The sequence below is a fragment of the Penicillium subrubescens genome, assembly GCF_028828155.1.
Source record: "Penicillium subrubescens strain IBT 31985 chromosome Unknown utg000001l_segment0_segment0, whole genome shotgun sequence".
NCBI lineage: Eukaryota > Fungi > Ascomycota > Eurotiomycetes > Eurotiales > Aspergillaceae > Penicillium > Penicillium subrubescens.
In genome coordinates, this window is record NW_026643151.1 from 3,627,567 (window position 1) to 3,654,221 (window position 26,655).

At 51.0% G+C, this 26,655-nt stretch overlaps 14 protein-coding genes across 14 annotated transcripts; 6 read left to right on the forward strand and 8 right to left on the reverse strand.

Moving 5' to 3' along the window:
* Positions 1–68: 68 nt before the first annotated feature.
* N7473_001243 (alpha/beta hydrolase) lies at positions 69–862 on the forward strand (the record flags this gene model as incomplete). Its single annotated transcript, XM_057147183.1, has 2 exons — positions 69–470; positions 530–862. The coding sequence occupies 2 exons, from the start codon at positions 69–71 to the stop codon at positions 860–862; spliced, it is 735 nt and encodes a 244-aa protein (XP_057015069.1).
* A 408-nt stretch (positions 863–1,270) lies between these two features.
* N7473_001244 (Inositol-3-phosphate synthase) lies at positions 1,271–1,498 on the reverse strand (the record flags this gene model as incomplete). The annotated part of the gene is made up of 1 exon (XM_057147184.1): positions 1,271–1,498. The coding sequence occupies one exon, from the start codon at positions 1,496–1,498 to the stop codon at positions 1,271–1,273; it is 228 nt and encodes a 75-aa protein (XP_057015070.1).
* Positions 1,499–1,524: 26 nt separating this feature from the next.
* Positions 1,525–2,874, reverse strand: N7473_001245 (inositol-3-phosphate synthase; the record flags this gene model as incomplete). Its single annotated transcript, XM_057147185.1, has 1 exon — positions 1,525–2,874. The coding sequence occupies one exon, from the start codon at positions 2,872–2,874 to the stop codon at positions 1,525–1,527; it is 1,350 nt and encodes a 449-aa protein (XP_057015071.1).
* Positions 2,875–2,943: 69 nt separating this feature from the next.
* Positions 2,944–3,360, reverse strand: N7473_001246 (uncharacterized protein; the record flags this gene model as incomplete). Its single annotated transcript, XM_057147186.1, has 3 exons — positions 2,944–3,019; positions 3,104–3,111; positions 3,196–3,360. 3 exons carry the CDS (start codon positions 3,358–3,360, stop codon positions 2,944–2,946), a joined length of 249 nt encoding a protein of 82 aa, XP_057015072.1.
* Positions 3,361–4,661: 1,301 nt separating this feature from the next.
* N7473_001247 (uncharacterized protein) lies at positions 4,662–5,902 on the reverse strand (the record flags this gene model as incomplete). Its single annotated transcript, XM_057147187.1, has 5 exons — positions 4,662–4,906; positions 4,966–5,062; positions 5,135–5,234; positions 5,306–5,454; positions 5,504–5,902. Coding segments are annotated over 5 exons (990 nt in total), but the record flags the coding sequence as incomplete, so codon positions are not given.
* A 1,469-nt stretch (positions 5,903–7,371) lies between these two features.
* Positions 7,372–8,960, forward strand: N7473_001248 (sugar transporter; the record flags this gene model as incomplete). Its single annotated transcript, XM_057147188.1, has 2 exons — positions 7,372–8,263; positions 8,323–8,960. The coding sequence occupies 2 exons, from the start codon at positions 7,372–7,374 to the stop codon at positions 8,958–8,960; spliced, it is 1,530 nt and encodes a 509-aa protein (XP_057015074.1).
* A 2,753-nt stretch (positions 8,961–11,713) lies between these two features.
* Positions 11,714–13,307, reverse strand: N7473_001249 (zinc-dependent alcohol dehydrogenase; the record flags this gene model as incomplete). The annotated part of the gene is made up of 9 exons (XM_057147189.1): positions 11,714–11,898; positions 11,972–12,228; positions 12,278–12,328; positions 12,387–12,480; positions 12,535–12,615; positions 12,674–12,695; positions 12,799–12,880; positions 12,936–12,987; positions 13,076–13,307. The coding sequence occupies 9 exons, from the start codon at positions 13,305–13,307 to the stop codon at positions 11,714–11,716; spliced, it is 1,056 nt and encodes a 351-aa protein (XP_057015075.1).
* A 555-nt stretch (positions 13,308–13,862) lies between these two features.
* N7473_001250 (ADP-ribosylation factor family protein) lies at positions 13,863–14,742 on the reverse strand (the record flags this gene model as incomplete). The annotated part of the gene is made up of 5 exons (XM_057147190.1): positions 13,863–13,889; positions 13,989–14,312; positions 14,373–14,456; positions 14,532–14,570; positions 14,668–14,742. The coding sequence occupies 5 exons, from the start codon at positions 14,740–14,742 to the stop codon at positions 13,863–13,865; spliced, it is 549 nt and encodes a 182-aa protein (XP_057015076.1).
* A 574-nt stretch (positions 14,743–15,316) lies between these two features.
* On the forward strand, positions 15,317–17,658 carry N7473_001251 (putative chromatin remodeling complex subunit (Arp8); the record flags this gene model as incomplete). Its single annotated transcript, XM_057147191.1, has 4 exons — positions 15,317–15,356; positions 15,423–15,501; positions 15,560–15,974; positions 16,030–17,658. The coding sequence occupies 4 exons, from the start codon at positions 15,317–15,319 to the stop codon at positions 17,656–17,658; spliced, it is 2,163 nt and encodes a 720-aa protein (XP_057015077.1).
* Positions 17,659–18,276: 618 nt separating this feature from the next.
* N7473_001252 (uncharacterized protein) lies at positions 18,277–19,784 on the forward strand (the record flags this gene model as incomplete). The annotated part of the gene is made up of 2 exons (XM_057147192.1): positions 18,277–18,544; positions 18,607–19,784. The coding sequence occupies 2 exons, from the start codon at positions 18,277–18,279 to the stop codon at positions 19,782–19,784; spliced, it is 1,446 nt and encodes a 481-aa protein (XP_057015078.1).
* Positions 19,785–21,883: 2,099 nt separating this feature from the next.
* Positions 21,884–22,726, reverse strand: N7473_001253 (ankyrin; the record flags this gene model as incomplete). Its single annotated transcript, XM_057147193.1, has 1 exon — positions 21,884–22,726. One exon carries the CDS (start codon positions 22,724–22,726, stop codon positions 21,884–21,886), a length of 843 nt encoding a protein of 280 aa, XP_057015079.1.
* A 38-nt stretch (positions 22,727–22,764) lies between these two features.
* On the forward strand, positions 22,765–23,217 carry N7473_001254 (uncharacterized protein; the record flags this gene model as incomplete). The annotated part of the gene is made up of 1 exon (XM_057147194.1): positions 22,765–23,217. One exon carries the CDS (start codon positions 22,765–22,767, stop codon positions 23,215–23,217), a length of 453 nt encoding a protein of 150 aa, XP_057015080.1.
* A 22-nt stretch (positions 23,218–23,239) lies between these two features.
* Positions 23,240–23,824, reverse strand: N7473_001255 (uncharacterized protein; the record flags this gene model as incomplete). Its single annotated transcript, XM_057147195.1, has 1 exon — positions 23,240–23,824. The coding sequence occupies one exon, from the start codon at positions 23,822–23,824 to the stop codon at positions 23,240–23,242; it is 585 nt and encodes a 194-aa protein (XP_057015081.1).
* Positions 23,825–24,089: 265 nt separating this feature from the next.
* On the forward strand, positions 24,090–26,062 carry N7473_001256 (dihydroorotate dehydrogenase 2). The gene is made up of 2 exons (XM_057147196.1): positions 24,090–24,752; positions 24,808–26,062. The coding sequence occupies exons 1-2, from the start codon at positions 24,300–24,302 to the stop codon at positions 25,900–25,902; spliced, it is 1,548 nt and encodes a 515-aa protein (XP_057015082.1). The 5' UTR covers positions 24,090–24,299; the 3' UTR covers positions 25,903–26,062.
* The last annotated feature ends 593 nt before the right edge of the window (positions 26,063–26,655 follow it).

Genomic DNA, 26,655 nt, shown 5'->3' on the forward strand with positions numbered 1-26,655 from the left:
AAGACTGAAAAACATTACTACGACCAGGCCCTCTCTTATATCTCACTTAGTCCCATCTATCTCCAACAATGACCTTACCAACCATCGTATTCGTCCCAGGCGCATGGCATACCTGCGACTACTACAAGCCAGTCATTTCCATCCTCACGAACAAGGGATTTCCCACCGCAACCGTCAACCTACCATCCGTGGGGGGTATCTCGTCCATGACAGATGACGCTATCGCTATTCACAAAGTAACCTCGAAACTGGCGGAGGATGGTCAACGAATTATCCTCGTCATGCATTCGTACGGTGGGATTCCTGGGACAGAGAGCGCTAAGGATCTATCTTGGGAGATACGCCAGGCGAACGGTGAACCAGGTGGAATCATTGCGCTTGTTTACGTGTCGGCGTATCTTATTAAAGAAGGGATGAGCGTGATGAGTGTGGCTGGTGATGCAGAATGGCCGTCTTTCTTGACTAAACAGGTCTGGTTTACCCCCTACTCGAAACGTGAATGTATTGTATCCAAGCTAACAGTCCCCAGGACGGACAAATCCTCTACGACAAACCAACCGCGATCGAAAAATTCTACCACGATTTCCCTCAAAACGAATCCCCAACAGCATGGGCCGAGAAAATGAAGCCACAATCTGAGGCATCTTTCTCGGGTGCTCTGAGCTATGCCGCGCATAAGGATATCCCAGCTGTATACTTGCTCTGTGAGCAAGATAGGTCGCTTCCGATTGGGCTTCAGGAACTTTTTGTGACGTACGCGGAGGGGAAAATTACGACCCGGAGGTGCAAGAGTGGACATAGTCCTATGGTGACGATGCCGGATGAGGTTGTTGAGACGATACTTTTGGCTGTTGAGGCTTGAACTAAAAATGGGTTAAGACTTGTTAAATTGCTAGAATGTGGTGTAAATAATTAATAAAGCATCAAGCAGTATGGTTAGCGTCCAGGACCTAGGATGGGACGGAGAGGTAAAATGAGATTGAATGGGCTGATCAGTCTGAGCATTGGGGTGAGCGATCAAGTTGCCCAGGGAGCTGCTCACTCCCAGAGGGCGACGAGGTGACTAGCTCGCTCACCTTATACTCTGGGAACGGGATTGTTTCCCGGGGTGGTAGTTCTACCATCATCTAGATTACGATTACAGTAGCTCCAAGGCGAAAGACATTTGTGTATGAGAATACCAATTTCAGTTTGCATTGAGTTAACGACAGACTTTAGTTAGGATATTAGTCAAGCTAAACCAGAAGAATCACAAAGTGCTTCTTCCGATTTACAGCAGCTTGTGCTCGAGGGTCATCTCCGACTCGGGCTGGAGACCAACGCAAGCACGGAAGATATTAATCAAAGCAGAGCGCTGCTTGCCGAGAGCATTGACGACGGGAGTACCGGGAGGAGTCAAAGGAGCCTTGAGCATGTAGCTGAGCACGCTCAGCACGCTGTGGAAGCCCTTGTACTCGGCACCCTCGCTATCAGCCTTCCAGCTGACACGGGTCATCATCTCAGCAAGGACAACCAGATCGATGATCAGGGGGAGGCCAGCAGAGAGTCCTCGCAGATGTTGAACAAGCTGATGGTCTGGTGGCCACCCATGAAGATCTCGGCGTAATACTCATCCAGAGCACGCTTATTGTCACCGACGGCAGGCATGTACTTGATGACAACGGTGTGGTCGGGGTGCTCGTCCTTCTCGTAGAGGATGTGGTTGGCAGCAACCATGTCATCGACGACGTTGGACTTGGAGATCTCCTTGGAGCGGAACTGCTTCTGCGAGCTCAGGTTCTTGCCATCGTTGTTACCCAGGTGGTTGTAGCTGGCAATGGAGGTGAGCTTGATACCGGCGTTGATGAGGAAGTCCACGAGAGCGGACTTCATCTTGGTCTGGCCGGACTTGAAGTCGTCACCGCCAATGAAGGCGCCACGCTGCTCGGCGAACTGCAGAGCACCGGGAACGAAGGTGTTCTGGGGGGAGCCGTTGATGAAGGGGGCGTTCTCCAGGATGGAGGCAATGGCAAACACGGTGGAGGGAGCAACCTCCTCGTGGCCGTTCTTGATCGAGTTGATCAGGTTGTCGGCAGTGTCGTTGACACCGGGAAGGATATCGGCGTAGCGCTCAGTGTTGGCGGTCCACATGACAATGACCTTGTCCAGGCCGTTCTGAGCCTTGAAGTCGCGAATGTCCTTCTGGATCTGCTCAACGTGAGCCCAGCTGGCCTTGGTACCCTCGAGGACGTTGTCGGCACGGTCCTCCTGGTTGGCGGCGATGAAGTCCGGGTAGTAGATGGAAGGCAGAGGCTTCATCTCGGCCATCTCCTTGCGGACCATAGCCTTGAGGCTGGGCTCCAGAACCTGGGCACGGTCCATAGAGGCAGCCAGGTCGAGGCTGCTGATATCCCAACCGCCAATGACAAGGTCGTTGGGGTGGACCATGGGAAGCAGGTCACGGAAGGGAATGTTGATCTCCTCGCCAGTCTTGGCATCAGTGCCAAGCTTGACAGTGGAGCTCATGACGATCGAGCCGTAGTAGTTGGACTGCTGCTGACCCTCACGGGTCTCCCAGGAGAGACCACGGCGGTTGGCAATGATACCAGCGGTGACGGTGGAACCGTTGTTACCACCCCAGCCGACCAGCATCATACCGACCTTGCCGACCTTGCGCTCGACCTTGAAGTGGTAGTTGGTAGCCTTGGGAGTGGCAACCAACTTGTTGTCCGCAGTGCGGGTGATCTCAGTAGTCTGATAGGCATACTGAGACTTGATCTCGTTGTCAGTGTAGACAACGTTGGGCGACTGGACGGTGAAAAGAGGGGAAGCCTCCTGGCGAGCCGACCCGTTCACGGTGCCATTGGCAACATCCGAGCTTGCGTGGGGAGCCATTGCGTTCACAAGGGTGTTGGTGGTGATGGGAAATTTAAGAAGAGTGAACTGGATGTGCTCAGAATGGATCTACTGCAAGTATAATGCGTAATCCGATGCCCCTCCACGGTTGGAAGTGCGTCGGCCGTTGAACGGGTGGTGCCGCCTGGAAGGAGGAGGTTAGCAACTGCATTCGGTGAACTTCGAAGGGGGACTTCGATGCCGGCGAGGGCGAGGGGAAAAGACATACGAGTTAAGCTGCGTGGCGAAAATTTTGACGGTTGTATGTGATCACTGTCTCGAGGAGAAGTGATCGAACCTACTGACAAGGCTTATACGAACCGAAAAAACGTGGTGTTGGTAGCGTGAGGAATGAAGAGTGTTGACTGCGGAAAGAAAGTGGGCTGAGGCCTGGTTTATTAAATAGTTGGAACTCGGTAGTGGGCACTGCCAACGGGGGAGACGGCCCACACGTGAGCTCCGCTGGTCTCCGGGGTTCTCCTCCATTTCACCCCTCCCCCTTTTTTTTCTGTGTGCTTCGGACTTCCCAATGTCCACATTATTGTTGTCTGGTTTTTTCTCTCTCTCGGTCAACAATCGATACGGACCAATTAGGAAGTTCCGACTTGTGAGGATCTTCGATGGACTTCCAAGACCAGCTTGGTCGTTGGGCACTAGCTTCTTTGAGCCGACTTGAGTTGCAACTTGCGGGCGACTGCCATCCGGTGCCTACAACTGCTCCATTGACACAAGCCGTCCATCTTGACCTCGCCTAATGATCATGCTTTATGGAGCATTAGAAAAGTGGACATTCATAAACTACCGGGCCAGTCGAGGGCTTCCAAGACTCGCAATGCTGCTCCAGTGGTCATTTTGTTGGGGCCAATGGATGATGGTTTTGCTCCGCTTCCGGCCAGAGTTTCTCGGGTACCTGGGCTCGCGTAATGGTTCCAGTCTTTGGCCAGGTACCTCCTTATTAACCCCCCTATTCTGGATCCTACGTTTTCATCAACAGGTATGCAATATGCCATGATGAGAATCATTTTCCTTGTTTCTAGGAGACTACGCAGTTTACCAGAGTGACCGTTTTGACCCCCCTCGGACTCGACCCAGCAGGTGATCCGTGCTGACACCGATCTCATCAAGGAGGGGCACATACATACTTATCTGCCAATCGTGATCCCACTATTCGTTCACTTATCGGCCCCTCGCGGGGCTCCAAACTGGCGGTCTGCATTTCCGGCCTTGCCTGAGTCGCCTCGGCCCTGGTTCCTGCATGGACTACGCAGTACTACAAGTAGTACACGTACTATTGCATGGCTAATTGGCCATACTGGTCACCGCATCTCTGGCCTTGGGTTGTTACTTCTCGGCCACATCCCCGATGGCACGAAAATTGTTAAAGTGGGATCATTAGGATTGCCCCTCCAAGCATCGTACATAGTTAACAAGGTAGTAGTAACCAATCCATAGTAGGAAGAGCACTCCATGTTTCGTAAACAGTGCATATGGTCTGGATTAGCACACTCAACCCCGCTGTCATATATTATTCTACAATAGGCTGAGATCTTCCCAAACTTGTGGTCAGAGGGAGAAGAGTCGGTTTGGGAGACGGCAGGGTTTCCCGCCGGGTTTCTTGGATGGTGTGCCCTCCATGCACATTTCGTAGGGAGCTCTTGGAAAAACTGGACTTTGTGGGGCGGTTGAGTTGATCTTACGGAGTTGAAACGGTTGGAATTCTGAATTTCATGATATGGATATTCATGTTGATATGTTAATTTGAGGACTATTACCTCCTCTATCAATCGATTGGCAAAGGCCTGCAAGTCTGACCTATTCTCAACTAGAACCCTTGACTCCTGGTAGATGTAAAGCCTCACGCACGCCTTGGCATGGACCATCATTGACCCGAAGGTCCTACATCCTCTACATGCTCCTCGATCGACGCCTTGTTCGCTCGCTGCACTCGGCTGGATGCCACTGCGCTCCGCCAGTTGACTCTCAATACCAAACAGCCTCGACATTTCTTCCAGCGTGCGACCCCGGGTTTCAACTGTAACACTCTGTTAGCTTCCCGTTTTATAAGAAAATCAGGCGAGACAGTCCACATACCCATTGCATATCGAACAAAGAAAAACGCCAAGACACAGACACCAGAGTAAATAATATACAAGCCCCAGCCGATAGCATCAGCGATAGGAGGACTCGCCTGCGCCACAATATAGCACGCTGCTCAGAGCGAAGCAGTCGTCAAAGCATTACCCTTAGCTCGCATCGAGACCGGGAATATCTCAGCTGCATACGTCCACGATCCCACGCCCCAGCTGATGTTGAAGAACACGTAGAATAAGTACGGGAATATGATGATTGTGTAATTGGCACTGTCGCCCAGGTGGTGCTCAGCATGCCATTGTAATACTGTGATTCCCATCATAGCCCCCATCATGCCGACGGTGCCGATTGTAGCCAGGTTTTGCGGCCGAGGCGGTCGAAGTAGAAGATTGGGATCCAGGAGAAGACGAAGAGAACGACGCCTACGCCGCCGGTGGCTAGGTTGGCGGTGCGTGGATCTTTGATTCCCCCGCGCTCGAACAGGGATGGCTGCTGTTGTCAGTATCGAGCTGCTGTATAAATGATAGTAAGTACTTACCGTGTAATACAAAATCGAGTTGGTACCGGTAATTTGTTGGAAAATTTGAACCGTCATTCCCAGCAATGTCACGCGCAACACGGGCATAGTAAACATAGCACCCCACGTAGCCTCGCTGACTGTATGCTCAAACTCGATAGAATTCATTATCTTCTGCATCTCGAGCTCTACAGCCTCAGATCCATGAAGCCGAATGAGAACCTCCCGCGCACATTCGTGTCGATCCTGGCTAGCGAGCCAACGTGGACTGGGTGGAACCCAGAACCAACATCCTATGCCCGGAATCATGGCGGGTACGATTTGAATGGCTAGTGGGATACGCCACCAATCTTTGGTCTCGAGGAAGTTGAAGCCATAGTTTATCCAGAAGGCAACTAGTTCTCCGAGGCATAGGATCATTTGCTCGATGGCGACGATTCGGCCTCGGATTGCGGGTGGTGATAGATCGGCGACGTATTGGATCCGCAAGGTATCCAAGAGACATGGCTCCGATGAAACATCTGACATCATACAGGGACACAACAGTACCAGTAACCCCTACATTCAATCAATCAGTAACAACTCATCCACTCCCCAGATCAGCAATACTCACAAGAGTTCCTAGGATGCATCAAATCAATCCATCTCCGATCCGCAACAATAACACCCGTCACGCCCTGATCATATCCAAACAAGAACGCACCAAGGACACGAAAACAGTGACCGCGTAGAGATAAGTCGTACTTCCCTCCCATCTTTGAAGCGGATCAGTACCCGGCGGTGGCTGTATATGTTTTTTCTGCTTGAGTGACAGCATAATGTTTCAATTTCGATGCTCTGGGAAGAACTGGGCTATTTCGATCCATGCAGACATTCTTCCTGTGAGGTTTATATACATGCGTATTTCGCTGATTATCCGTCCGCTGGAGATCTCCGGATTTCCTAGCGGGGAGTTATTTCTGGGGTAGTACGGAGTAGTATCTCCAGGCTCAGGCACTTGGCGGTTGTCCGATTGTTGGTGGGTTGATGAAGGGTATTTGCCGGTGGAAACTGCCTCGTTGGGCTTGAACGGGGGGTTTTTTTCGATGGCGGCGCCGCTGTTCTTTCCTGAATGTGATTCAAAATAGTAATTCTGCGCGCGACTGGTTGATCAACCGCGTCCGTGCATTAGTATTGATGCGGGGAGGCCTTGCGAGCTAAACTTCCATATCTGACTTTTTCTGGGAGATATACAGGTATCTAGAAGAAGCTTGGATCTTTCGAAGACAGCCTCGAATCTGAAATATCTTTTATGACATTTTTGTTTTCTTCAAAGTGACCGTTCCAGCGATCATTTGAGTTCTCTTTCCTGACCTTACAGTCCAAGCAGCAAGTGTGCGAAATCTTCTGATGTTATGAGTATAAAACGAGCTTTGTGTAGTATAAGTAAAGAGATCACCTCAGAGGCGAACACGGCAAAACCTGACACATTTAGTGTGGGCGTAGACATGTGTTAATGTTTATCTGAGGCTCTCATAACTCCAGTCGTTCAATTTCGTAGAGACTAAGCTAAATTTCCGCCATGGCTTTTCGGGTTTTCTTCAGAAATTTCGTTGATCTTGACGGACGCCCGATGAAATTTGCTATCATAGAACGATAGAGCAGTGGGGCAGTCCCTCTAGATGAGGTCAGACCAAGCATTGCTCGAATGGAATGTTGGTGTAACGACAACAATGACGGGGAAAAAGGATGCCTATCCCATCAAAGCACCCCTAGCTAGGAGGTTGAAACTTTCAAAAGTAAACTTCCTTCGTTTTAGCATCTGAGGCGTCAATTAGCCTCTCATTTATCAAAAGTTAATAAGCTTGTCCGTGCATCTTGTTTCAGATTCCATCATACTTCTGCGCTCTATGCCCCCATTTCTGGGCCTTCGAGGCAACCGCCTCAATGTCGCGGCCCTGTTGGGAGTGATGATGCCTTCCATCGTCTCATTTGGTTACAACCAGTCATTACTGGGCGGAGTGTTGACTTTGGATAGCTTTGAAGAGCAATTCCATGAAATTAACGTGACCAATTCTTCTAGCGTTGCTGAGAAGGCTCAAAAGTCCACAGTTCAGGGCACCATCGTTGCACTGTATGCTGTTGGTGGCTTATTTGGTGCCCTTTCGTGCATTGGTTTCGGCGACCTCTTGGGTCGTCGGCGGGTCATCCTTGTGGCAGCCTTTATGCAGATGGTTGGAGCAATCTTGATGGCGAGTGCTTTCGGGTTTATCCATCTCATCATTGCTCGTCTGATCCTTGGACTTGGATGTGGTGGTTTAGTCGCTACAGCACCAATTTTGCAGTCTGAGATATCGTCACCTCAAAAGCGAGGAGCACATGTGGCGACAACTGGTCTTTTTGCTGGATTGGGTACATCGCTTAGTCTGTTTTTGGACCTTGGGATGTCTTTTGCTCCTGGGAGCGTGGGGTGGCGGTTCCCGTTTGCTTTCCAAGTCCTGTTTTCAATCACTATTATTGGTGCCGTTTCGTTTATGCCAGAGTCGCCTCGCTGGCTGATACAACAACATCGTGCTACAGAGGCTCGCGAGATTCTAGCCGCCTTGGAGGATGTCAAGCCCGACGATTCCAAGATAGATGCCGAAATCGAGGCTATTCAACTCTCCCTCAAGCTTTCTGGTGAAGGGTCTCTTGTGCAAATCTTCCAAATGGGGCCACAGCGAGTTTTCCACCGAGCGATGCTTGCCGCCAGTGTCATGTTGTTCCTGCAACTGACTGGTATAAATGTCATCACGTTCTTCAGTATGTTCTCTATTTGGCCTGTGAAACTGTACTCTCTAATCTTCTTGTTTGCGTGTTAGCCAACACTATATTCGAACAATACCTTGGGCTCGACTCCGTGACCTCCAGAGTTCTAGCAGCTTCATACCAGCTCGTCAGTCTCGTTGGCGGCACAGTGTGCATCTTCACAGTGGAAGCTTTTGGTCGACGAGGCTTGATGCTAGCTGGTGCCGCAGGCAATGCCATATGCATGGCTCTTGTAGCCGGCCTAGGATCTCAGCCGACCAACAAGATCGCAATGCATATTGCGGTGGTATTCATCTTTCTATACCACTTCACTTTCATTGTTGGTTTCGGAGGAGTGTCCTTCTTGTATGTTGGAGAGATCGCACCATTGAAGATGCGTGCCACTATCAACGGCATCAGTGTCGGCACCTTCTGGGCCTTGAATATTCTGATCGCTGAAATCACGCCAATTGCGTTCAATGCTATTGCATGGCGCTTTTTCATCATTTTTGCTGGATTGAATGCCATCATGGTGGTACTTGTGTACTTTTTGATTCCCGAAACCGCTGGCCGCAGTCTGGAAGAGGTGGATCAGATTTTCGTCTCCTCTACTAGCATTTGGGATTCGGTTTGGGTAGCTAAACGCCTACCGCGCTTGGGTTCGGGAGCTGCGCAGAAGCCAGCGGAGAGTCACTCAAAGATTTGCCCGTGATGAATTTGGTACGATTAGAAGAGAAAGCGGATTGTATGAATTAAACATAGCCAGGTGGAGCTGGAATCTTCTAGGTGATCATTCCTGAGAAATTCGAGGCGTACCCAAGAAGATAAAGATCGCGAGGTAATAGATTTGGAGTTTTGCAGGAGAATCAAATTGACGTCAGCCATTCCCGTCTGAATAAATGTCAAGAGAAGCGACGATTCATAATTCAGCGTACCTAGGCTGGAAGTTCAGAAACCTCCAGATCTGTAAGACCATCAATTAGTTGGTCCCAGAGAGTGCCAGGGGACTTAGTAACCTTATTATTCAGAGCCGCCTATTTTTGAGTTATATCCCCTCGTCGGGGAGACTCCGGTATGGCTACAGTAGGCCTTCCCCACACCTGGGCGGGAAGGCCTCAAGGACTCGCTGGTTCCACAGCACTTTTCCGCACTCCAACTTCAACGTCTCAACCGCCCAGCCATGACCAAGGCAAAGGAAATCAAATCATGGTCAGAGATTGTCCTAACATAGCTATGTCTGAGCGCTGCTAATGGATCTGCACATCTAGTGATCCGTGTCGTCTGCTACACCACAAATGTGAGAGGCCCTCGGCTCCAGGGTTTGTGTGTACAGGACATTTCTAACTGTTACTGAAGGCGATGGCAAACTTCCCCAATGTGGCCGATGCACACGTACGGGACGAAGTTGTCTGCGAGGTCAACGACAGACTCGATTTCGCCAGGATAGGGGACGAGGATCACGCACTCGGTTCCCGGGTAATCAGGTTTGGGTTAAGCCGCCACCTCGAGGTTGGAATTCCTTGTACCCCATTCTCAGATGATTGTCTAATTTGCCATCTTAATTGCAGTGGATTTTGTGCTAGAATCTGGCAATGGGGAGTTAGATGATACAGTCGATTCTTCCATTGAGACCCAGCCTTTGGATGACGGCATAGTTTTGGGTGATCATCCACCGACTCCCAGTCCTGATACACCGACATTTCTATCGACTGCACACAATATCGACACCCTAACCCACCTTAATCATGCAAATGAAAATCACAGCCCAGGACATCATCGGGTTGATGAAGGCCCAGAAGCACCTCGTAGGCTGCGATCGTGGCCTCTGAGGGATCCCGAGGAGGCCTTTCTGTTGAAACATTTCGTGGATCGAACATCGACATTTGTGAGCGAATCCTTTAATGACAGAAACTGATCTTGCGCCTTTGAGAGGAGAAATCTGACTGTGCTCTACCAGTTTGACTGTACAGATCACCAGCGGCATTTTGCCGTCCACATTCCCTATCGTGCCCGGTATTGCGAGACATTGTTCAATGCTATTATGGCGCTGTCAGCACGACAGCTGAGTTGTACTACCGGTTACGATGCTTTTGTATCGGCTCAGTATTACCAAGAATGTCTAGAGACTCTAATTCCGGCTCTGAACGACCAGGAGGTCACTATGGACAACGATCTTTTGGCAGCCACTGTAATTCTCCGTCTGCTGGAAGAGTTTGACGGTCAGTACCCATCCCCTCACAGTTTTATCAGAACATCTGTGTTGACGGCGATTGCAGCCCCCTGGCAGGTTCTGATCTTCGTGGCCATTCCTTCGGGACCAGGGCTTTCATTAAAGGTCCTCCACCTTCGATGACAACAACTCCAAGCCTGAGACAAGCAGTCTACTGGAGTGGGTTACGTCAAGAAATTTATAACGCGCTTAGTCTACAACAAGCTCCCGATGTGGATTTGAGCTCCCTTCATTCGCTTTTCACGGCACTCGGTCCTAACGACGGGGACTGTCTCTGGGCAAACCAAGCTATCGCACACTGTGCAGATGTCTTGTTATTTTCATTTGGCACGGGCGCGCGTTCCACGGGAGTGCACGCTGACCTGCAAGAACAAAACCAGCATTGGATTGACAGTCGACCCCCGTCATTTGACCCATACTTCATAGGCAGTGATGAGGTGGAGGTCGGAACTACCTTCCCTGATATTCGGTTTAGTTCTCCTTGGCATGGTAAGTCCCCGGAGAGAACTTTTTGATGCTTATCCAAAAGCCGAATATTTTAAATCAAATCTAATGCTCTTATAACTAGCTATTGGCTACCAATACAATGAATTGGCGAGGATCTTGCTATTTGTGCACGACCCTGGCCTCCCGACTGTTGGACCCCTGAGGAGACGTCTTGCGAGGGAATCAGATGTAAGCGTATACTCAACTGATTGAAGGGCATATGTGGACGTCAAGAATAGTCACTAATTGATAGCCATAGGATCAAATTCGGAAGAGTGTCTGGACAATGTGCGGAGTGGCATTGTCAAACAGCTCCGTACCCCCAGCAATGGTCACAGGTTGTATGGCCCTCCATCAATGTGAGTGACTGCCTTACCCAATTTCTGTATGCCAGATCTTGGACTGACTGAAAGTTTTCAAGGTGGCGATCGTTTTAAAGACTCAGTTGAACAGAATATGCTGATTCAAGTCTTGTCACGCACTGACCGGCTACACGGGTGGCCCACACATGCACTGCAGCATCAACTCAAGGAAACTTGGGGGATACATGAAAGTGACTGAGTTTAAGGAGCCGAACATCTGATTACTATATCGCAATCTGATTGCGGCACGGCTTTGAATACATAGTATGGCCTCGACCACCCACACCAGCTTCCCGCTGAAGTGATCATCCGGTGATCGGCCATCATTCATGGCTCGGAAAAACCGGACCGTGAAAACGTTCCAAAGGCTGCATATATGTGCAGGGTCTACTCAGGGATCTTCAAGACCACTCGTCCCTCGATCTCCGAATTCTCGAGGCGTTTCAGTACGTCCAGAATATCAGCAAGATCAAAGACCTCAATGCATGCCTTGATGTCCCCAGCTACCGCCATTTCCATCAGCTCGTCCATCTCCGTCGCACTGCCAGCAGAGTTTCCAACAATGGTGAGACCTGCAGTCAGATAATGAGAACGAGGCATGAAACAATGTACAGGACGAGAACTATGACCAATTTTGTGACATACCTTGAACAATCATATCCAGCGGGGTGACTGGTAGCTTGAAAGGAACATTTGGGATACCGACACACACAAGAGTGCCGAGGCGACGCAGCATTTGCATGCTCTGCTCGTATGCTTTTTCTCCGTTGGCCGTGCATATAACGGCATGTGCGCCGAAACCCGATGTAGAGGCCTTGACAGCTTCGACGATATCAATTTCGGTGAAGTCCAAGAACTCTGTAGCTCCTAGTTCTAGACAGAGCTTTCTCTTCTTCTCACCCCTGGTTCCTGTCAGTATCTGTCAACTATTGGTGCGGGTATATAGCCTACTTGTCAATGGCAAGAACCTTGAGACCTTTCTTAGCAGCGATTTGGACACCCCTAGAAACAGGTAATATAAGCCACAGGAACAAGGCGATAGTCGAAATCCAGAACATACATATGTCCTAGCCCGCCTCCTGCACCCAGAATGACGATTGAGTCACCAGGGCGTGCTTTGGTCTTCTTGATCGAGGAGTACATTGCAATACCAGCTGCAACATGTTAGGGGAAACGAACCCAGAGATGAGCCATCAATTTAACATTACCACATAGTAGAGGAGCCGCAGTATCTGGAGACAGCCCTGGCGGGATCTTAGTTGCATGGATGGCCGGGCTAACGAGATATTCTAATTCGATTGGTCATCGTCCACGATTCAATTGAGAATGATGAAGGCCAAAGCTTACGCTGGAAAGTTCCTGGGACGTTCTAGTAATGCAGAAAATTAGAACGAGACAAGAGTTAGTGTGACATAAAAGTAGTCTCGTAGAGCCAGTCTCGACAACACTCCAATAGCGGAATAAGTACGTACCGCTCCAGCATTCTTTTGATAGGGACATGAGGTATGGTTGATAGCACAGATCTCGCACTCCAAGCAAGAGCTGTATAGCCATCTGATAGCAAAATTCAGTACCAATCCTACATAGCACCAATGGGCTTGATACTCACCTAATACCCACTCTTTGACCAATCCACTGCTTCTCATCTAAACCTGGTCCAACTAATTGATGTGAATGAAAGACATCAATTTCTTGTAGACCAAAAAGATTCCGAGTCTTAGTCTTAGACTCGTCTTTGAGACCCCTCACCTGCAACAACCTTGCCCACGCCCTCGTGGCCAGCGACATCGGTCAGCATAGGAGTGTCGCCTCGGATGCTGTGAACATCGCTATGGCAGACTCCGGAGAACTCGAGTTTGACAAGAACCTCCCCGTCGGTTGGTTTGGGAATTGGGTGTGTCTTGCTAATCTGTATATTTAATGATCCGGTAGGCCCTGGGGGCGGGATGGCTGCTGCGGTTTGGGTTGATGGAATAGCCATGGTCTTTGCGTTAGAGACTCGATAGTCAATGGATCAATCCACAGCTCTATGAAGAGTAGATAGATTATCTCTTCTAGAAGGATTGGCGAGAGGAAAGGACGGAGTATGCACAGGACTGAGGGGTGCAGGGCGATTAACATCTTGTAGATGCGGGGGTTACATGACGCTTATCTATGAGGGCGTGATAGCCGAATACTCGGCCAGCCACTGCCAAGGGCTGTAATCAACAAGCCATTGCTATTTTGTTTTTACTCATTCCGGGGCGAGAGATAGATTGATATGAAACATATACAGTAGGAAAACCCCACCGTATCCCCGTCAAGCCTTGACAGCAGTTGTATTAAACGATTATCCTAACCGCCGTAAGGCGCTCACAACCCAAAATCATGTAGCAATATAAGACAAGGGCCCTGCTGGTCTTAGCAGAGCCGAAGAGAAGAAGTGGCATAGCACCCCCGAATGCAGCAGAACGGCCTCCAAACCGCGTGAGCAACTTGGAGGGCAAGGTATATCAAAGATCAAACAAAATCTATAGCCCGAGAACAAAGGAGGGCTTCATGCGTTTTCGGCCTGGATGGTTTGCTATACGAATCTCTGTGTCAGTATATGATCGACATCTAGTTTGTGAGGATAATCCCTGGGAGCCCTTTAAGAAACGAGGGGAGAACCGGGGAAACATACCACCAACCAGTCCATGCCTTCGTTGATACCCTTGCCGTCAATGGCAGAGCAAGCCACAATACTCCAGTTCCGGTCCCGGAGCTCACCCAATTTCAATGCCTCCGAGATCTCACCAGCGCCCTTTGCCCCTGGCTGATCCTGCTTGTTGGCGAACACCAACAGCGCTGCGTCCCGAAGCTCATCTTCGTTCAGCATCGCTGCAAGCTCATCCGCTGCAGTTCCCAATCGTTCAATATCTGTGGAGTCGATGACGAAGATGACGGCAGCAGTGTTCGCGTAGTAACACCGCCAGTAGGGGCGAATTGACGTTTGACCACCGAGATCCTGAGACAAGGGCCATTAGCACCGTATACGAGCTCATATGTAGTTATTGGAGCGACATACCCAGACGTTCAAGTTCAAATTGCGATATGTCACCGACTCGACGTTGAATCCAATAGTTGGGATGGTTGTAACGACTTCGCCGATCTAATCGTAACAGATTAGCACTCAAGCCAGCGTGTCGCTCAGTACGCGACCCTGAGAATTCTACCAGTATCTTACCTTGAGTCTGTAGAGAAGGGTTGTCTTTCCAGCGTTGTCCTATGGCCAAGAAGCCTGATCAGTCTTTCATTCACGCAACTGACAATGAGTGCCCGCAGTGGATTCACTCCCCCGCGCCAGTCAGAGGTTGACATACGAGACCGAGAATGAGAATTCGAATCTCCTTCTTCGTCCAGACCAGGGACCATAGACGCGACAAAGACCCTCCCATGATTGTGTATGAACCGTTGCGGTGTTCTTTGATTTGCAAAGCGCTGGTGTTTGGCGGCGAGCACGGAGCTGGCTGAGTGTCGATGCGGTGGCGTTTGGCGGGCTGCGATGAGGGATGCTGCCGTCAAATGGACAAATAGCTCAAGTGTCTATGGACAAGAGAAGTGGGTGACTGCGAGGGAAATGAATGAGTATCAGAGTAAAGTAAGAAGCGCGAGGATAAGTGCTTTTAGTGGCAACCGCCTTGGGTCGTTGGCGATCTGCCTGTCCGTGCGGGCGGTCAATCGGAGATGCAAATGAATGGCGCCGCTATTCACGATGGACCTCGCACTTCCCGACAAAAGTATCTCCTTTTCATTGTCCCTAGCGTCCCTTTCTCGTCCAACTTGCTAGATTCGACGGTTACACTCGTCATAATTGAACTTCATCGAGGGGCCACATCCTAACTCATTGAGCGCATAGTTCGGAGACAACCCGCACCAGGTTGCGCGCTCTCTCCTCCCTGGATTCCGTCGCACCCCAACCTCAATTGATCCCGACCGAGCCGGACAACCGCCGCTACCGATTCGCGCATCATGGTGGGCAAGAAGTCGGGCAAGGCCCTTCGCGATGAGGGTATGTTCATCCTGTTCCTGACATGGCAATCACTGGACAACAGAGTATCTAACATCAAGTTACTAGGCCTGGAGCGAACAGACAACAATATGGACCTCTCAAGCTGGCCGCAAGTTGCCGCAATCAACCAGAAGAACTACTATACGTAAGTCTTTGACATTTCTTCATCGGAGGCAGTGCTAATTGCGTCCTGTCCTTTCTAGTGATTACCTCAAGAGGGACGATCAGTACCTCGCGTTCCGACTAGCAAACGAAGAGGCGAGGATCAAGATGACCAAGAGCGCCAAAGACCGCGATCGCGCTCGTGCAATGGACAAGTCGAACGAAGAAGCGGACGCAGAGGCAGAAGCAGAAGCCGACGCCGATGCCAACGAGGACGATGAGGAGGAGGAGGAGACTAGCACCGAGACCGCCGGCTCGAAAGTCATTGTCATTCATGTTGGCAGCCAAAATTTGCGAATCGGCCTCTCAAGCGATGCGTTACCGAAGACCATGCCGATGGTGATCGCAAGGATATCAAGTACCAACGAAAGTGATGACCGAGAAGAGCCGAAACCGAAGAGGTTCAAGCGGGATGACGGCACTGACGAAGACCCAGAGAGGGTCTTTGGACCAGAGGTAAGTTCCATATACCCCCGTAGAGGTAGCCTGGACGTCGCTCATTGGAGAACAGTGGTCCTCTCAATACACCAAGATGTCCGCGGAGCTCAAGGTCCGAATGAAGGCGAACAAGCGACGTATGTTGCCCAACCCAAAAGAGGGTGTGATCAACTTCAACCGCAAGCAGACACCAGAGATTATCTCAGAACACAATGACCCCGAGCGGGTTGAATGGACAGAGCTTGAGACTCCTCCGCCAGAGTACATTATCGGGCAACCAGCCTTGAGGGTCCCGGATGCCTCGAAGCCTTGTTACAAGCTCTTCTGGCCTATTCAGAATGGATGGTGCAATGAGAGGGACTACACAAGCAAACGGATGTTGTTCCTTGACATCTCCTTGATTCTAGAAGAGGCGATTAAAACGCAGCTGGGTCTCAAAAGCAAAAAGGACTGGCCCCAATACTCCTGTGTCTTTGTGATTCCGGATCTATACGAGAAGTCTTATGTGACGCAGGTGCTAGAGATATTGATGCGGGAGTTCTCGTTTGCCCGAGTATGCTTTATACAAGAGAGTCTGGCGGCTACTTTTGGTGCCGGCTTCACCTCTGCCTGTGTTGTCGACATTGGCGCCCAGAAGACATCGATCTGCTGCGTCGAGGAAGGTATGTGCATCGAGAACTCACGGGTGAACCTGAAAATGGGCGGAAATGATGTGACCGAGACCTTCATCAAGATGATGCTGCATGACCATTTCCCATATGCAGATATCAACCTCTGGCGCAGATACGATTATCTGCTGGCTGAGGACTTGAAGAAGAATATCTGTACTATGGACGAGGCCAAAGTCTCCCCGCAGGCATTCGACTTGCACCTTCGCGTGTCAGGCCAGGATACCGAAAAGCACAATTTCAAGGTATTTGACGAGGGTCATCTGGCCCCCATGGGCTTCTTTGAGCCGACCATCTTCGACAACTCTCAGAAGCTTGAAGGACGACGGAAGTTGATCGAGAGGTCCGTCGATATATACGACGGTCAACCCAATGATCCCACGTCGGCAGCCCAGTCCGAGATCATGACTGCTCTGGCTCCCCCACTTCCTTCTAACGGCAAGGTTAACGGAGAGTCGCAAAACACAACATCCGACGTACATGCAACCCCCAGTCGCCCTCAGCAGCCAAGTGCGCTGGGCCGGATCCAGGAACAAGACGCCACCCCTCGATCTTCTGTTGCGGGGTCCCCTGCACCTGAAACTGCGGGGACACCCCAAGCAGGCGGAGCCGGTACACCGGCTGTCACTGCACCGACATCTCAGCCTGCTCGTCCAGCTGTCGAGTATCGTGACGACATCTTGCCTGTTTTCCCCTTGGACAATGCTATCTTGACCTCCATCGCTCATGCTGCTCGTTCAGACGAGAAAAAGATGCGCGACTTCATTGGTGGTATCATGGTGGTCGGAGGTGGCAGTCTCACTAGCGAACTGCATGCGTTCCTTGAAGCACGATTGAAAGCTCTTCGCCCTGGTTTTTTGAAGGAGATCATGATCGGCGTGCCACCGCGAGACCTCGATGCCCAAGTGGTTGTCTGGAAGGGTGCCAGTATTTTTGGAAAATTAAGTGGCACCAACGACAGCTGGATCGGACAACTGGAATATGACCGATTGGGTCATCGTTTGATGGCATACAAGTGCATGTGGGCCTACTAAAGGCATTTCTAAATATGGTTTCTTTCTATGTTTCGTCTAGGCTCTTTGCAGGGTTCTCTATCAAATGGTGTTCAGGATAGGTCATAAGGAGATAAGAAGCACTTGTCAATTTATATCATCAACCGCGGTTTCCAGTGAACCATGTCTGAGAACAAGGCGTTTTCATTTCAACGAGGGTTTGCTTGTTTACTGCTGCCTTCTCAACATCGTATACTCCGTATGTAGGCCTTTCAAACAGATAGCAAAAGAGTTGAGCACGGACCACATTGAGAAGTTCTGAATGTAGAAGGCGGCCTTGGATGGCAGAATAAGCATCAAGTCGACGATTTGGCTACCGAATGTTCGCCGGTTCGTGTGGTCTTGCAGCTGTTTGGTCACTTCTACCCTTCACCCAAGCATTGAGCTTCCAGTCGCTTCGGATCTTGGGGTTCTCAGTCTCTCTCGCAGCTCGTGCGTTCTCTCCTCGCTCTCTTCCTCCCTTCGACCGACACCTACAACTCCAGTAAGTCTACTCCCACCAAGCTTCACACAGCTACGACTTGAGTACTGACTCACATCCACAGACTTGCGCGCGCAAGCCCTCTCTAAATCCTTTACTCACTCCGAACATCCCGCGAAATGTCTTCCAAGTCTCGGGAGGACAAGTCCTCCAGCGGCTTTCACCAGGAGTACATCGCGTCCCTGCGCTATCGCAATGACCTTCCTCCGCCACATATGCCCCCAAAGCTACTCGACATTCCTCATGAGGGTTTGACCCGTTTCCTCACCCCGGGCTTTGCCTCCAATCTTGCGCGACGAGAGGAGCCCAACATTGATGTCGACGCCGAGGGTGGTATGCCCATTGACCTAGTCGGCCTTCCCGGCTTGCACTTGGGAGATGAGAGTGGTATGTGATGACACTCAATGAATTGACATTCAAGAATTGGACCAATACTGATCAGTCTGAAGCGATCATGGCGCCTGAGCACCCCCAACCTATGGACCCCGCAGACCTCCCGCTTTTGATGACTCTCGATCAGCTTCGCAATCCTGCTCCGAGAAACACGAATGTCAGCTTCCTTCGTCGCACCCAGCACATTTCAGTTGATCGCACCGCTGGTCCGGGAAGCGCCCCCACAAAGGGATTGAACCGTGCAGTAAAGAAGGGCAAGATCTCTGTGGAAGACCCTAAGCACATCAAGAAGTTCATTCAGAAAGGATTCGATATTGCTTATCCCCAGAGCAAGCACATTGGCGAGGATACGGAGAGTCAAGTCAGGGGCCTCCCAGCAACAAAAGCGGAGACTGATGCATGGGCGCGTCCCGTCCACCCTGACAACCCGAAGTTGAAGCCTGTCGGGTTCTTCCCTTTGATGCCTGATCTCTCCGGCTTCCCAGACCCTGGCGGTTTCGTCCAATTCAAATTCGACAAGGCGCCTGTCTCTGCGATTGCTGGCAAGCGGGACAAGCGTATGGATGTGGCTCTGCTTCACCCATCAGCGCCAGAAGAGCGCATTTGCCAGGAGCACGCCTCGAAGCAAGCTCTTCATAAGGCTAATCCCGACCTCTACCCCGATCCAGGCCCTATCCCCTTCGATTACGATCTGCATCTGCCTGAGGAGCAAGATTCTGTTAAGAAAGTGTACGCCAGCATGGACTTGAGCAACCCAGACCGCGATAATGAGGACCTTTACACCAACGAGGGCCCTGATGGTGCGAAGTACCACCGCTTCGACCGTGAACGTACCTTTGCAACCAGCGCGCAGACTCTGAATACCGATCAAAAATTAAAGGATATTGCCCTGACTCTCCACAAGCCGCGTGAAGGGGAGACCAAGCAACAGGCCGCATACTACTACCCTATTATCAGCAAGGTGCGCCTGAAGCCAGAACGTGCTCGCACCATCGCCCAGGCCGGTCTTGCCCCCACTGCTTCGCAGGCTCCAGAGGAGAAGATCGATCAGTTCCACGTCACCGTCCGCGATCCCGATGAGGCGGAGGTCTACAAGCGCTCGCTGCACCGCGCAAACATCGACCCGAAGTTTGCGCAAACTCTCCCGCCGCCGCCTGTTGAGGAGGATGTCCTTGAAGAAGAAGAAGAGGAAGAAGAAGAAGCAGGCGATGATACTCGGATGAGCGATGAGTAAAGCGAATGACCATGGTTGGCTCAATGATCCAATTGTAGCAATATTGTTTTCTTGACTCCCAACTTCGGGGTTGTTTTATGGAGCTTGGCGTATGGGAATGAGGCAAATAGGCGTTGTTTGTATGTATAGATTCCAGCAGAGTCTCATGGTGGTGCAAATATCTTTGGCCATGGCTAGGATTTCAAATATCATTACGATTAATGGTGTTCAAATTCCCAGACACAGAACAAATGTTGATTCGAGCTAGCAATGCAGAGCAACTGAGCTATCTTGAACCTGTGTCAATCGTACCTAAACTAAACGTCGTCTTCTTCCAGCCAACCTCAAAGCCTATTCGCCCCAGGGTACCAGCTACCTCACCCTTCGTCTTCTTCAGAATCTTTATCCGCCATGGCTTTCAAAAAGTTTGCCTCTGCCGACCGCAACCGACTCATGATATATTTCAGGTATCTCCACACCTGCGAATCTCTTATGGTTTTATCAAAATACAAGTAAACAAGCCTCCAGTCCAGATCCTCGGGGCCGGGCAGCAGCAAGTCCCCCAGAAACGAGACTTCCTGGCTACGACTGTTGATCCACCGTCTTCGCCAATATTGCTGTGGAACTAGACATCCCCAATTCTGAAACGCCTTAAACATGGCTTCGATATGCCTAGGACTCTTAAGGAAGTCCATGATTTTCATCACGATTTCCGAAGGTAGATATGGAGGGCTCCAGGGAATGTCATAATTGCACTTCAGCTTCGACCTTATGCGTCGTTTCGAGAGTATTGCACGTCGCTTTCTCGGCCGCGTTGGCCACTGAGTAAGGTTACGGGTCAAGGAGGATTGTTGAAGTCGTGTAAATTCTTCGAGAACTATTTGGTCGCCCTCGAGAGGGTCTCGAAGTATATCGATATGGGGAAACTCCTTGTAAAGAGGTAGTTAAGTCTTAAGCCATATCGCCGAGACGTGACGCTGGGGCCCAAGGGTCATACATACACAATCGTCCCAGCAAGTGTTATTCAGAAATCGACATGCCAGGATGTCTATGTGTTTTTTGATATTCTCCTCGGGCAGGATGGAAGTCATCATGGACCAGCATCTTTCGTGCAGAGCATACCCCATTGGGAAGCGCTCACCCCCTCTGTCGAGGCACACACTCATAAATTGTGAGGAGATCTGACTTGGACACCCAAGAATCATTTTGTTTGGATCTCTTGGTAACATTCGCCTCGAAGAATTCCTGGGGCGAAAATAGTCTAAAGTGACGCCTGACAGCTTGTAGGCCGCATCTTTTCGCTCGTGCTAAACTAAAGTTTTGCATTTAATATGAAGAGAACATAACAGGTACTTCTAAATCAAAGAAAACTCACCGAATCGGTAGAATTCCGACCATAGCCAAGGTTTTTGGAATCGCATATTGTAAAGCTCAGCAGGGTTTCCACAAACATAGCCGTTCATTAATTGCTGTTGAAGCCAGTCTTCTGACTCTTCAACAATCGCTTGTCGTAGATACGATTTATTAGTTGCCTCTACGTTGGGTCCAGGTATTGCCTGGTCGCACAAGCGGCATTTTATCAGATTGCCACATGTGGACATTGGATTGTTATTGCACGGGGGCGGATTTTGGAGAACAAGGCAAGTGAAAAATTGAATGGGATCGAGGAAGTACGTGACTTGGAATGGGTGAGAAAAGAAAAGTGTGGATAGGCAAGGGAAGGAACAGAATATTCAAACCGCCCAGCAGCATTCAAGATGTCATCATGAGGTGTGCAATATGCCCAGTTGACTCGATTCTGACTACTACAACAAACTTTAGGTTGTGATGAAGGTTAGATGCCTATACATGAAGCTATGCCTATTTGCGGGTAGTCCGTCCCTGCAATCACTAATTTGGATTTCGAAAGCGAAAAGGGCTCCGAAAGATTAGCCTAAATGGAAGTGGAGAGATAAACCGACTGCTAGGAGCATAGGAATAGAGCGTTCGAATCTAGAAAGAGTCTCGGGTTTTACACATTCATTCTGCTGCCTTTCCACCCGAATCTACTATCGTCGACCTACACTCATAGAAGCTATTTTCGAGCAGAGTGATACAAATCTCTAAGTTCCGCCTCCCGTCTATGACCTCAAACCTCGGCCTCGGCCCCGTCCTCTTCCACGTGCTGCCTCTGCCTGCCGATGACGCTGTATCCTCTCGTTGAGCTCATCAAGCAGCTGAGCTGGGGTCTGCCCGGCTGCATTCGTTTGATGCATAGAACCTCCAGCCTCGAGCAAGACTTTGATCCACTCCTCCCGTGCTCGCGCCGGTGCATCCCTTGGTTGCGGAGGATCAGGCTTTCCATATTTATCTAGATGTCGAAGCATAGTTCCTTTCATCAGTTCATGGAGAGGCGTATTTCCCTTGTGGTTAACAACGCTCACATCCGCTCCGCGCTTGATCAAATGGCGAGCGGCCTGGATCTGATCCAGATGCCGGACAAGATAGTGCATGGCCGTACAGCCATCGGCATCCGTATCGTTTATATTCGTCGGTGGCTCCAGAAGGCGGTCCAGCATACTGAGACTGATCGAAACAGACCAAATCCCGGCACACAGCCGATGTAAGCATAACCGAGCATCAGCTCCATGCTCAAGGAAGGTTTCGATCAGTTCCGTGAAGCGTTCATCGCGGACGTTGTTGAATCTCCGGGAATAGGAAGTGACTGTATCCTGCAAGAGTGTTGACGTCCCGGTGGTAGCGGTTGTGGCGTCTACTGGGTCAGATTCCTCGTCGAGAATAGGATCCAAAGTCAAACTTGGCCGTCTCGCATTGAGAAGCACCTTCACAGCTGCTAAGATCCCCGCAATTCCCACCGCACGGGACTTGACCGCATAACTAAACACCGTGGCCCCATGCTGGTCGCGGGCATTGATCGTATCAGGATTCGCGTCGAGAAGCCATTTAACGGTGTCTATCATCATCCTCGATCGGGGCGTCGTCTCGTCCTCCATTCGAGAGTATGAAAACCCTCCTCTGCAGCTCCCAGCAAGGCCCAGTGCAGGGGGAGCCGACCCTGATCGTCCGCGCGGGCCATCATCTCCGCCACACTCGCGCGGCCACCATGGTCCACCAGCGCGCGCAGTCCCTCGAGATTCCCATACAAGCTAGCAATATGCCAAGCGGTCACCCCCTTGCTATCTTTAATGATGCACTCGTCAGGGGGCCACCTATAGTCATCGGTCCAGCTCTGTCGGGCATGCACGTCAGCTCCGGCGGCGATCAGACGGGCCGTCATACGGTAGCTCGCATGCGGAATTGCGGCGCCGAGAACCGTATACATAAACTCCCTTTCCGCTGTATCTTCTTCCTCCTACGCATCGGCATCATCCTCATCAACATCGTCATCGGCACTTCGTGCTCTGTCCCGACTCTGTTGTCCCTATCCTCGAACAGAAGAGTAATAGACATCTGAGTCGCGCAACTTCCAACCTAGGTCATCCAGCAGAAAGTAGATAAAAGCCTCCCTCCGCTCGACATCCCCTCCATGGCGCGGCAACCCACCCAACGGCACAGATCAGTGGTGTTCGCCCGCCGTAGCCATTTCCCGGATCCCGCAGCATGGCTAACGGCGACTCATATCCATTCCGCTGCTTGTCCGATAATAACCAGAGGATCAAACCCCGATCGGCAGTCGCACACGCCATATGAATAGGCGAGAACGCCCAACGTTCCAGATATTCCTCCAGCGGAGGGTATCTTGGCATTTGGTAAACCGGATCACTCAGGTAGATCTCTAGCAAGACGCGGAGGGCATCGCCGCAGCCATGGACTTTTGCGACCAAGAAAGGATGCCAGTGTGGGTTCATGTAATCTTTCCGAAACACCCGTGTCCATGTGTGGGGGTTGGCGTGGTAGAGACGAAGTGCGACGACATCATTTGCTGCTACAATGTCCCTTAGCAGACCTTGATATGGGTCTTCGTAGAGTGGGGAGTTGTCCGTGTCGTGAAAGACAGGTATGTCCAAAGCTCCCACGTCTTCTAGTTCGGGGTGGAGTTGGTGAAAGCCAGGATAGGCCATGTCCCAAGTTATTCATTGCCTTGAGCCCTCGACTCCTCCATTATTACATTGGGGGCGTGTTTCGATGTCGAGTACACCGATGTGCGTATTGTTTTGGATATCAGATCGACAGTGTTTGCACTATTTGCACAGGCACTGGTACTTCACCGCCTCCAACTGCCGATTGCCCCACTCACCGCCCGTATGTAAAAGATCCCGATTCCGCCCTACGATACTCCGATCTGCAAGGAAGGTGCAGAACCTCAAAACCAAGCTATTGCAGTAAGTTTGCTCCTCATTCACATTGGCAGGGCCACATAAACCTCCTCAGCGAGCTCATGGTCAAAGGCTTTGGCCCCAAGCCTTGATTTACCTGCAATTGGTCCCCGCAACCAAGATCCGAAGGAATTGCATTGATTGACCTTCGACCAGCTCCAATCCGGCGCATACCCGCCGAGAAAGGCCAATTGAGCGCACACCTTCCGCCTGACCCTCTATGTCGTCGAGTGCTGCCTCCATCGCTTGGCGGGCCAGCCTTCGGGCCCGCGCGCCCCCCGCATCGCGCTGGTCCCAGCGGCCATCGACGCTGCTCTCAAAGCGCTATCCCGCTGCTGTGCGATATGCCTCCGAGTCGGCGCCAGTGCAGCAATCAGCCGCCGAGACAGTAAAGGAGGCTTCCAAGGAGATCCCTAAGAAAGCTGGTCGCGGGTCCCGGAAAGCTCTGTATGGTACTTCTCTGGCGGTCGTCTTGTTGGTGGGCTATATCTATGGAACGGATACCCGGGCGAGCATTCACCGCTATGCTGTTGTTCCTCTGATCCGGCAGGTCCTTCCAGATGCGGAGGATGCGCATCATTTTGGTGTTGACATTCTGAAGCTCCTCTATCAGTATGGGCTTCACCCTCGTGAACGGGGTAACCCGGATAAAGATGGTGCTTTGACTACTGAGGTATGGTGATACCCACCCGTACAAATTGAGCCAGTGCTAAGATATCTATGTCTAGGTCTTCGGATACACCCTCTCCAACCCTATCGGTATCTCTGCCGGTCTTGACAAGCACGCCGATATCCCCGATGCCCTGCTCGATCTTGGCCCAGCTATTGTCGAGGTTGGTGGAACTACTCCTCTGCCACAGGATGGTAACCCCAGACCTCGCGTATTCCGCATTCCCTCGCAACATGCCATGATCAACCGCTACGGCCTCAACTCCAAGGGCGCGGACCACATGGCTGCTGTGCTGAAGCAGCGCGTGCGCGACTTTGCCTACGCTGCCGGCCTGGGCGACCACGATCTCGCTGAGCAGCGCGTGCTGGACGGCGAGGCCAATGTGCCCCCTGGTAGTCTGGTCCCTGGCAAGCTGCTTGCCGTGCAGGTTGCGAAGAACAAGCTCACCCCCGATGGCGACATTGATGCGATCGCTCGTGACTACGTCTACTGCGTCGACCGTGTCGCACGCTACGCCGACATCCTTGTTGTGAACGTCTCTAGCCCTAACACCCCCGGTCTTCGTGACCTCCAGGCCGCGGCCCCGCTCACCAAGATCCTGACAGCCGTCGTCGGCGCTGCCAAGAACGTCGAGCGTAAGACGAAGCCGTACGTCATGGTCAAGGTCAGCCCTGACGAGGACGAGGACGAGCAACTCTCCGGCATCTGCGAGGCTGTCTGGAACTCGGGCGTGGACGGTGTCATTGTCGGTAACACAACCAACCGCCGACCTGAAGCTCTGCCCAAGGGCTTCGTCCTCCCTGCTCACGAGCAACAAACTCTCAAGGAGACTGGCGGCTATTCAGGCCCGCAGCTGTTTGGCCGTCTGGTCTCGCTCGTCGGTCGTTACCGTACCATGCTAGACCAGGGTCCTCCATCGCAAGCGACCGAGCAGACTGGTTCCTCCGAAGGTGAGAATGTGCCTGTAGTTGCATCGAGCCACCCCCGCAAGGTGCTCTTCGCCTCCGGTGGTATCACGACCGGCCAGGAGGCGCGTCAGGCGCTGGAGGCTGGAGCCTCGGTCGCGATGATGTATACTGGTGTGGTTTACGGTGGTATTGGAACTGTGACGCGAGTGAAGCAGGAGCTGCGGGAGGAGCTGCAGAAGAAATGAATTATCTGAAGCGGTGTGAGTGAGATGAGCATAAAAAGTACGGTCTAGATCGTGATCATTTACGTTTCCATTTTTCCTTTTACGTTTGTATATAGCATTATGATAGGGACATTTTAGCATGAAGTTCAATTTTAAATTGGAGTCGGACACTTGACGAGTTTTTTTTTCTTTTTGTTAATTAGATTTCCACGTTATTCTTGGTGAACAGTATCATGTACGGTAGCTGTCAATTGTTTGTATAGTGGGGGACCCTTTTTCTCGCCCGAGATAGCATCCTCGGGACGAGGACCCTTTCCATCACCACATTTGTCGAACCAGAAACAGAAAACTCAAGTCTTACTTGAAAGGGAATGCCGCCTCAATGAACCAAAAGCCACAGCTTGAATATTTGTCCGCTCGGATTACTCAATATAACCAGTCCACATTGCCGAAGTGGACCGACAGAAGCACAATCTTCAAGGTCAATCAGGCACATGATGTGTAGTGTGGACCGTACTAAAAGAGGGGGAATAGCCACGACTAGCCTAAATGCGTGAAAGAATCACATAGCTCAAGCTCCATGGGCCCTGTAGATCAGACTAAAAATTGTTCTAGAGGCCAAAGTCATCTGAGGCTTAAATCTCTGTTCATCCGCGTGACAGGGGTGGTGTATGTCCGTGTGGGCGTGGGGGTTTGTGTTGTGCGGGTATCCAAAACCGGGGAGAAGAGAAGAAGAGTTCAAGACTTAGGAAGTCCTAGAAGACTCCATTGTTC

What these genes read in the sequence shown, in the direction of transcription:
- N7473_001256 (XM_057147196.1), top strand. Translation starts at nt 24,300, where the DNA reads ATGTCGTCGAGTGCTGCCTCCATCGCTTGGCGGGCCAGCCTTCGGGCC. An exon ending in ATGGTGCTTTGACTACTGAG is followed by an intron (nt 24,753 to 24,807) that starts GTATGGTGATAC and finishes ATCTATGTCTAG; the next exon opens with GTCTTCGGATACACCCTCTC.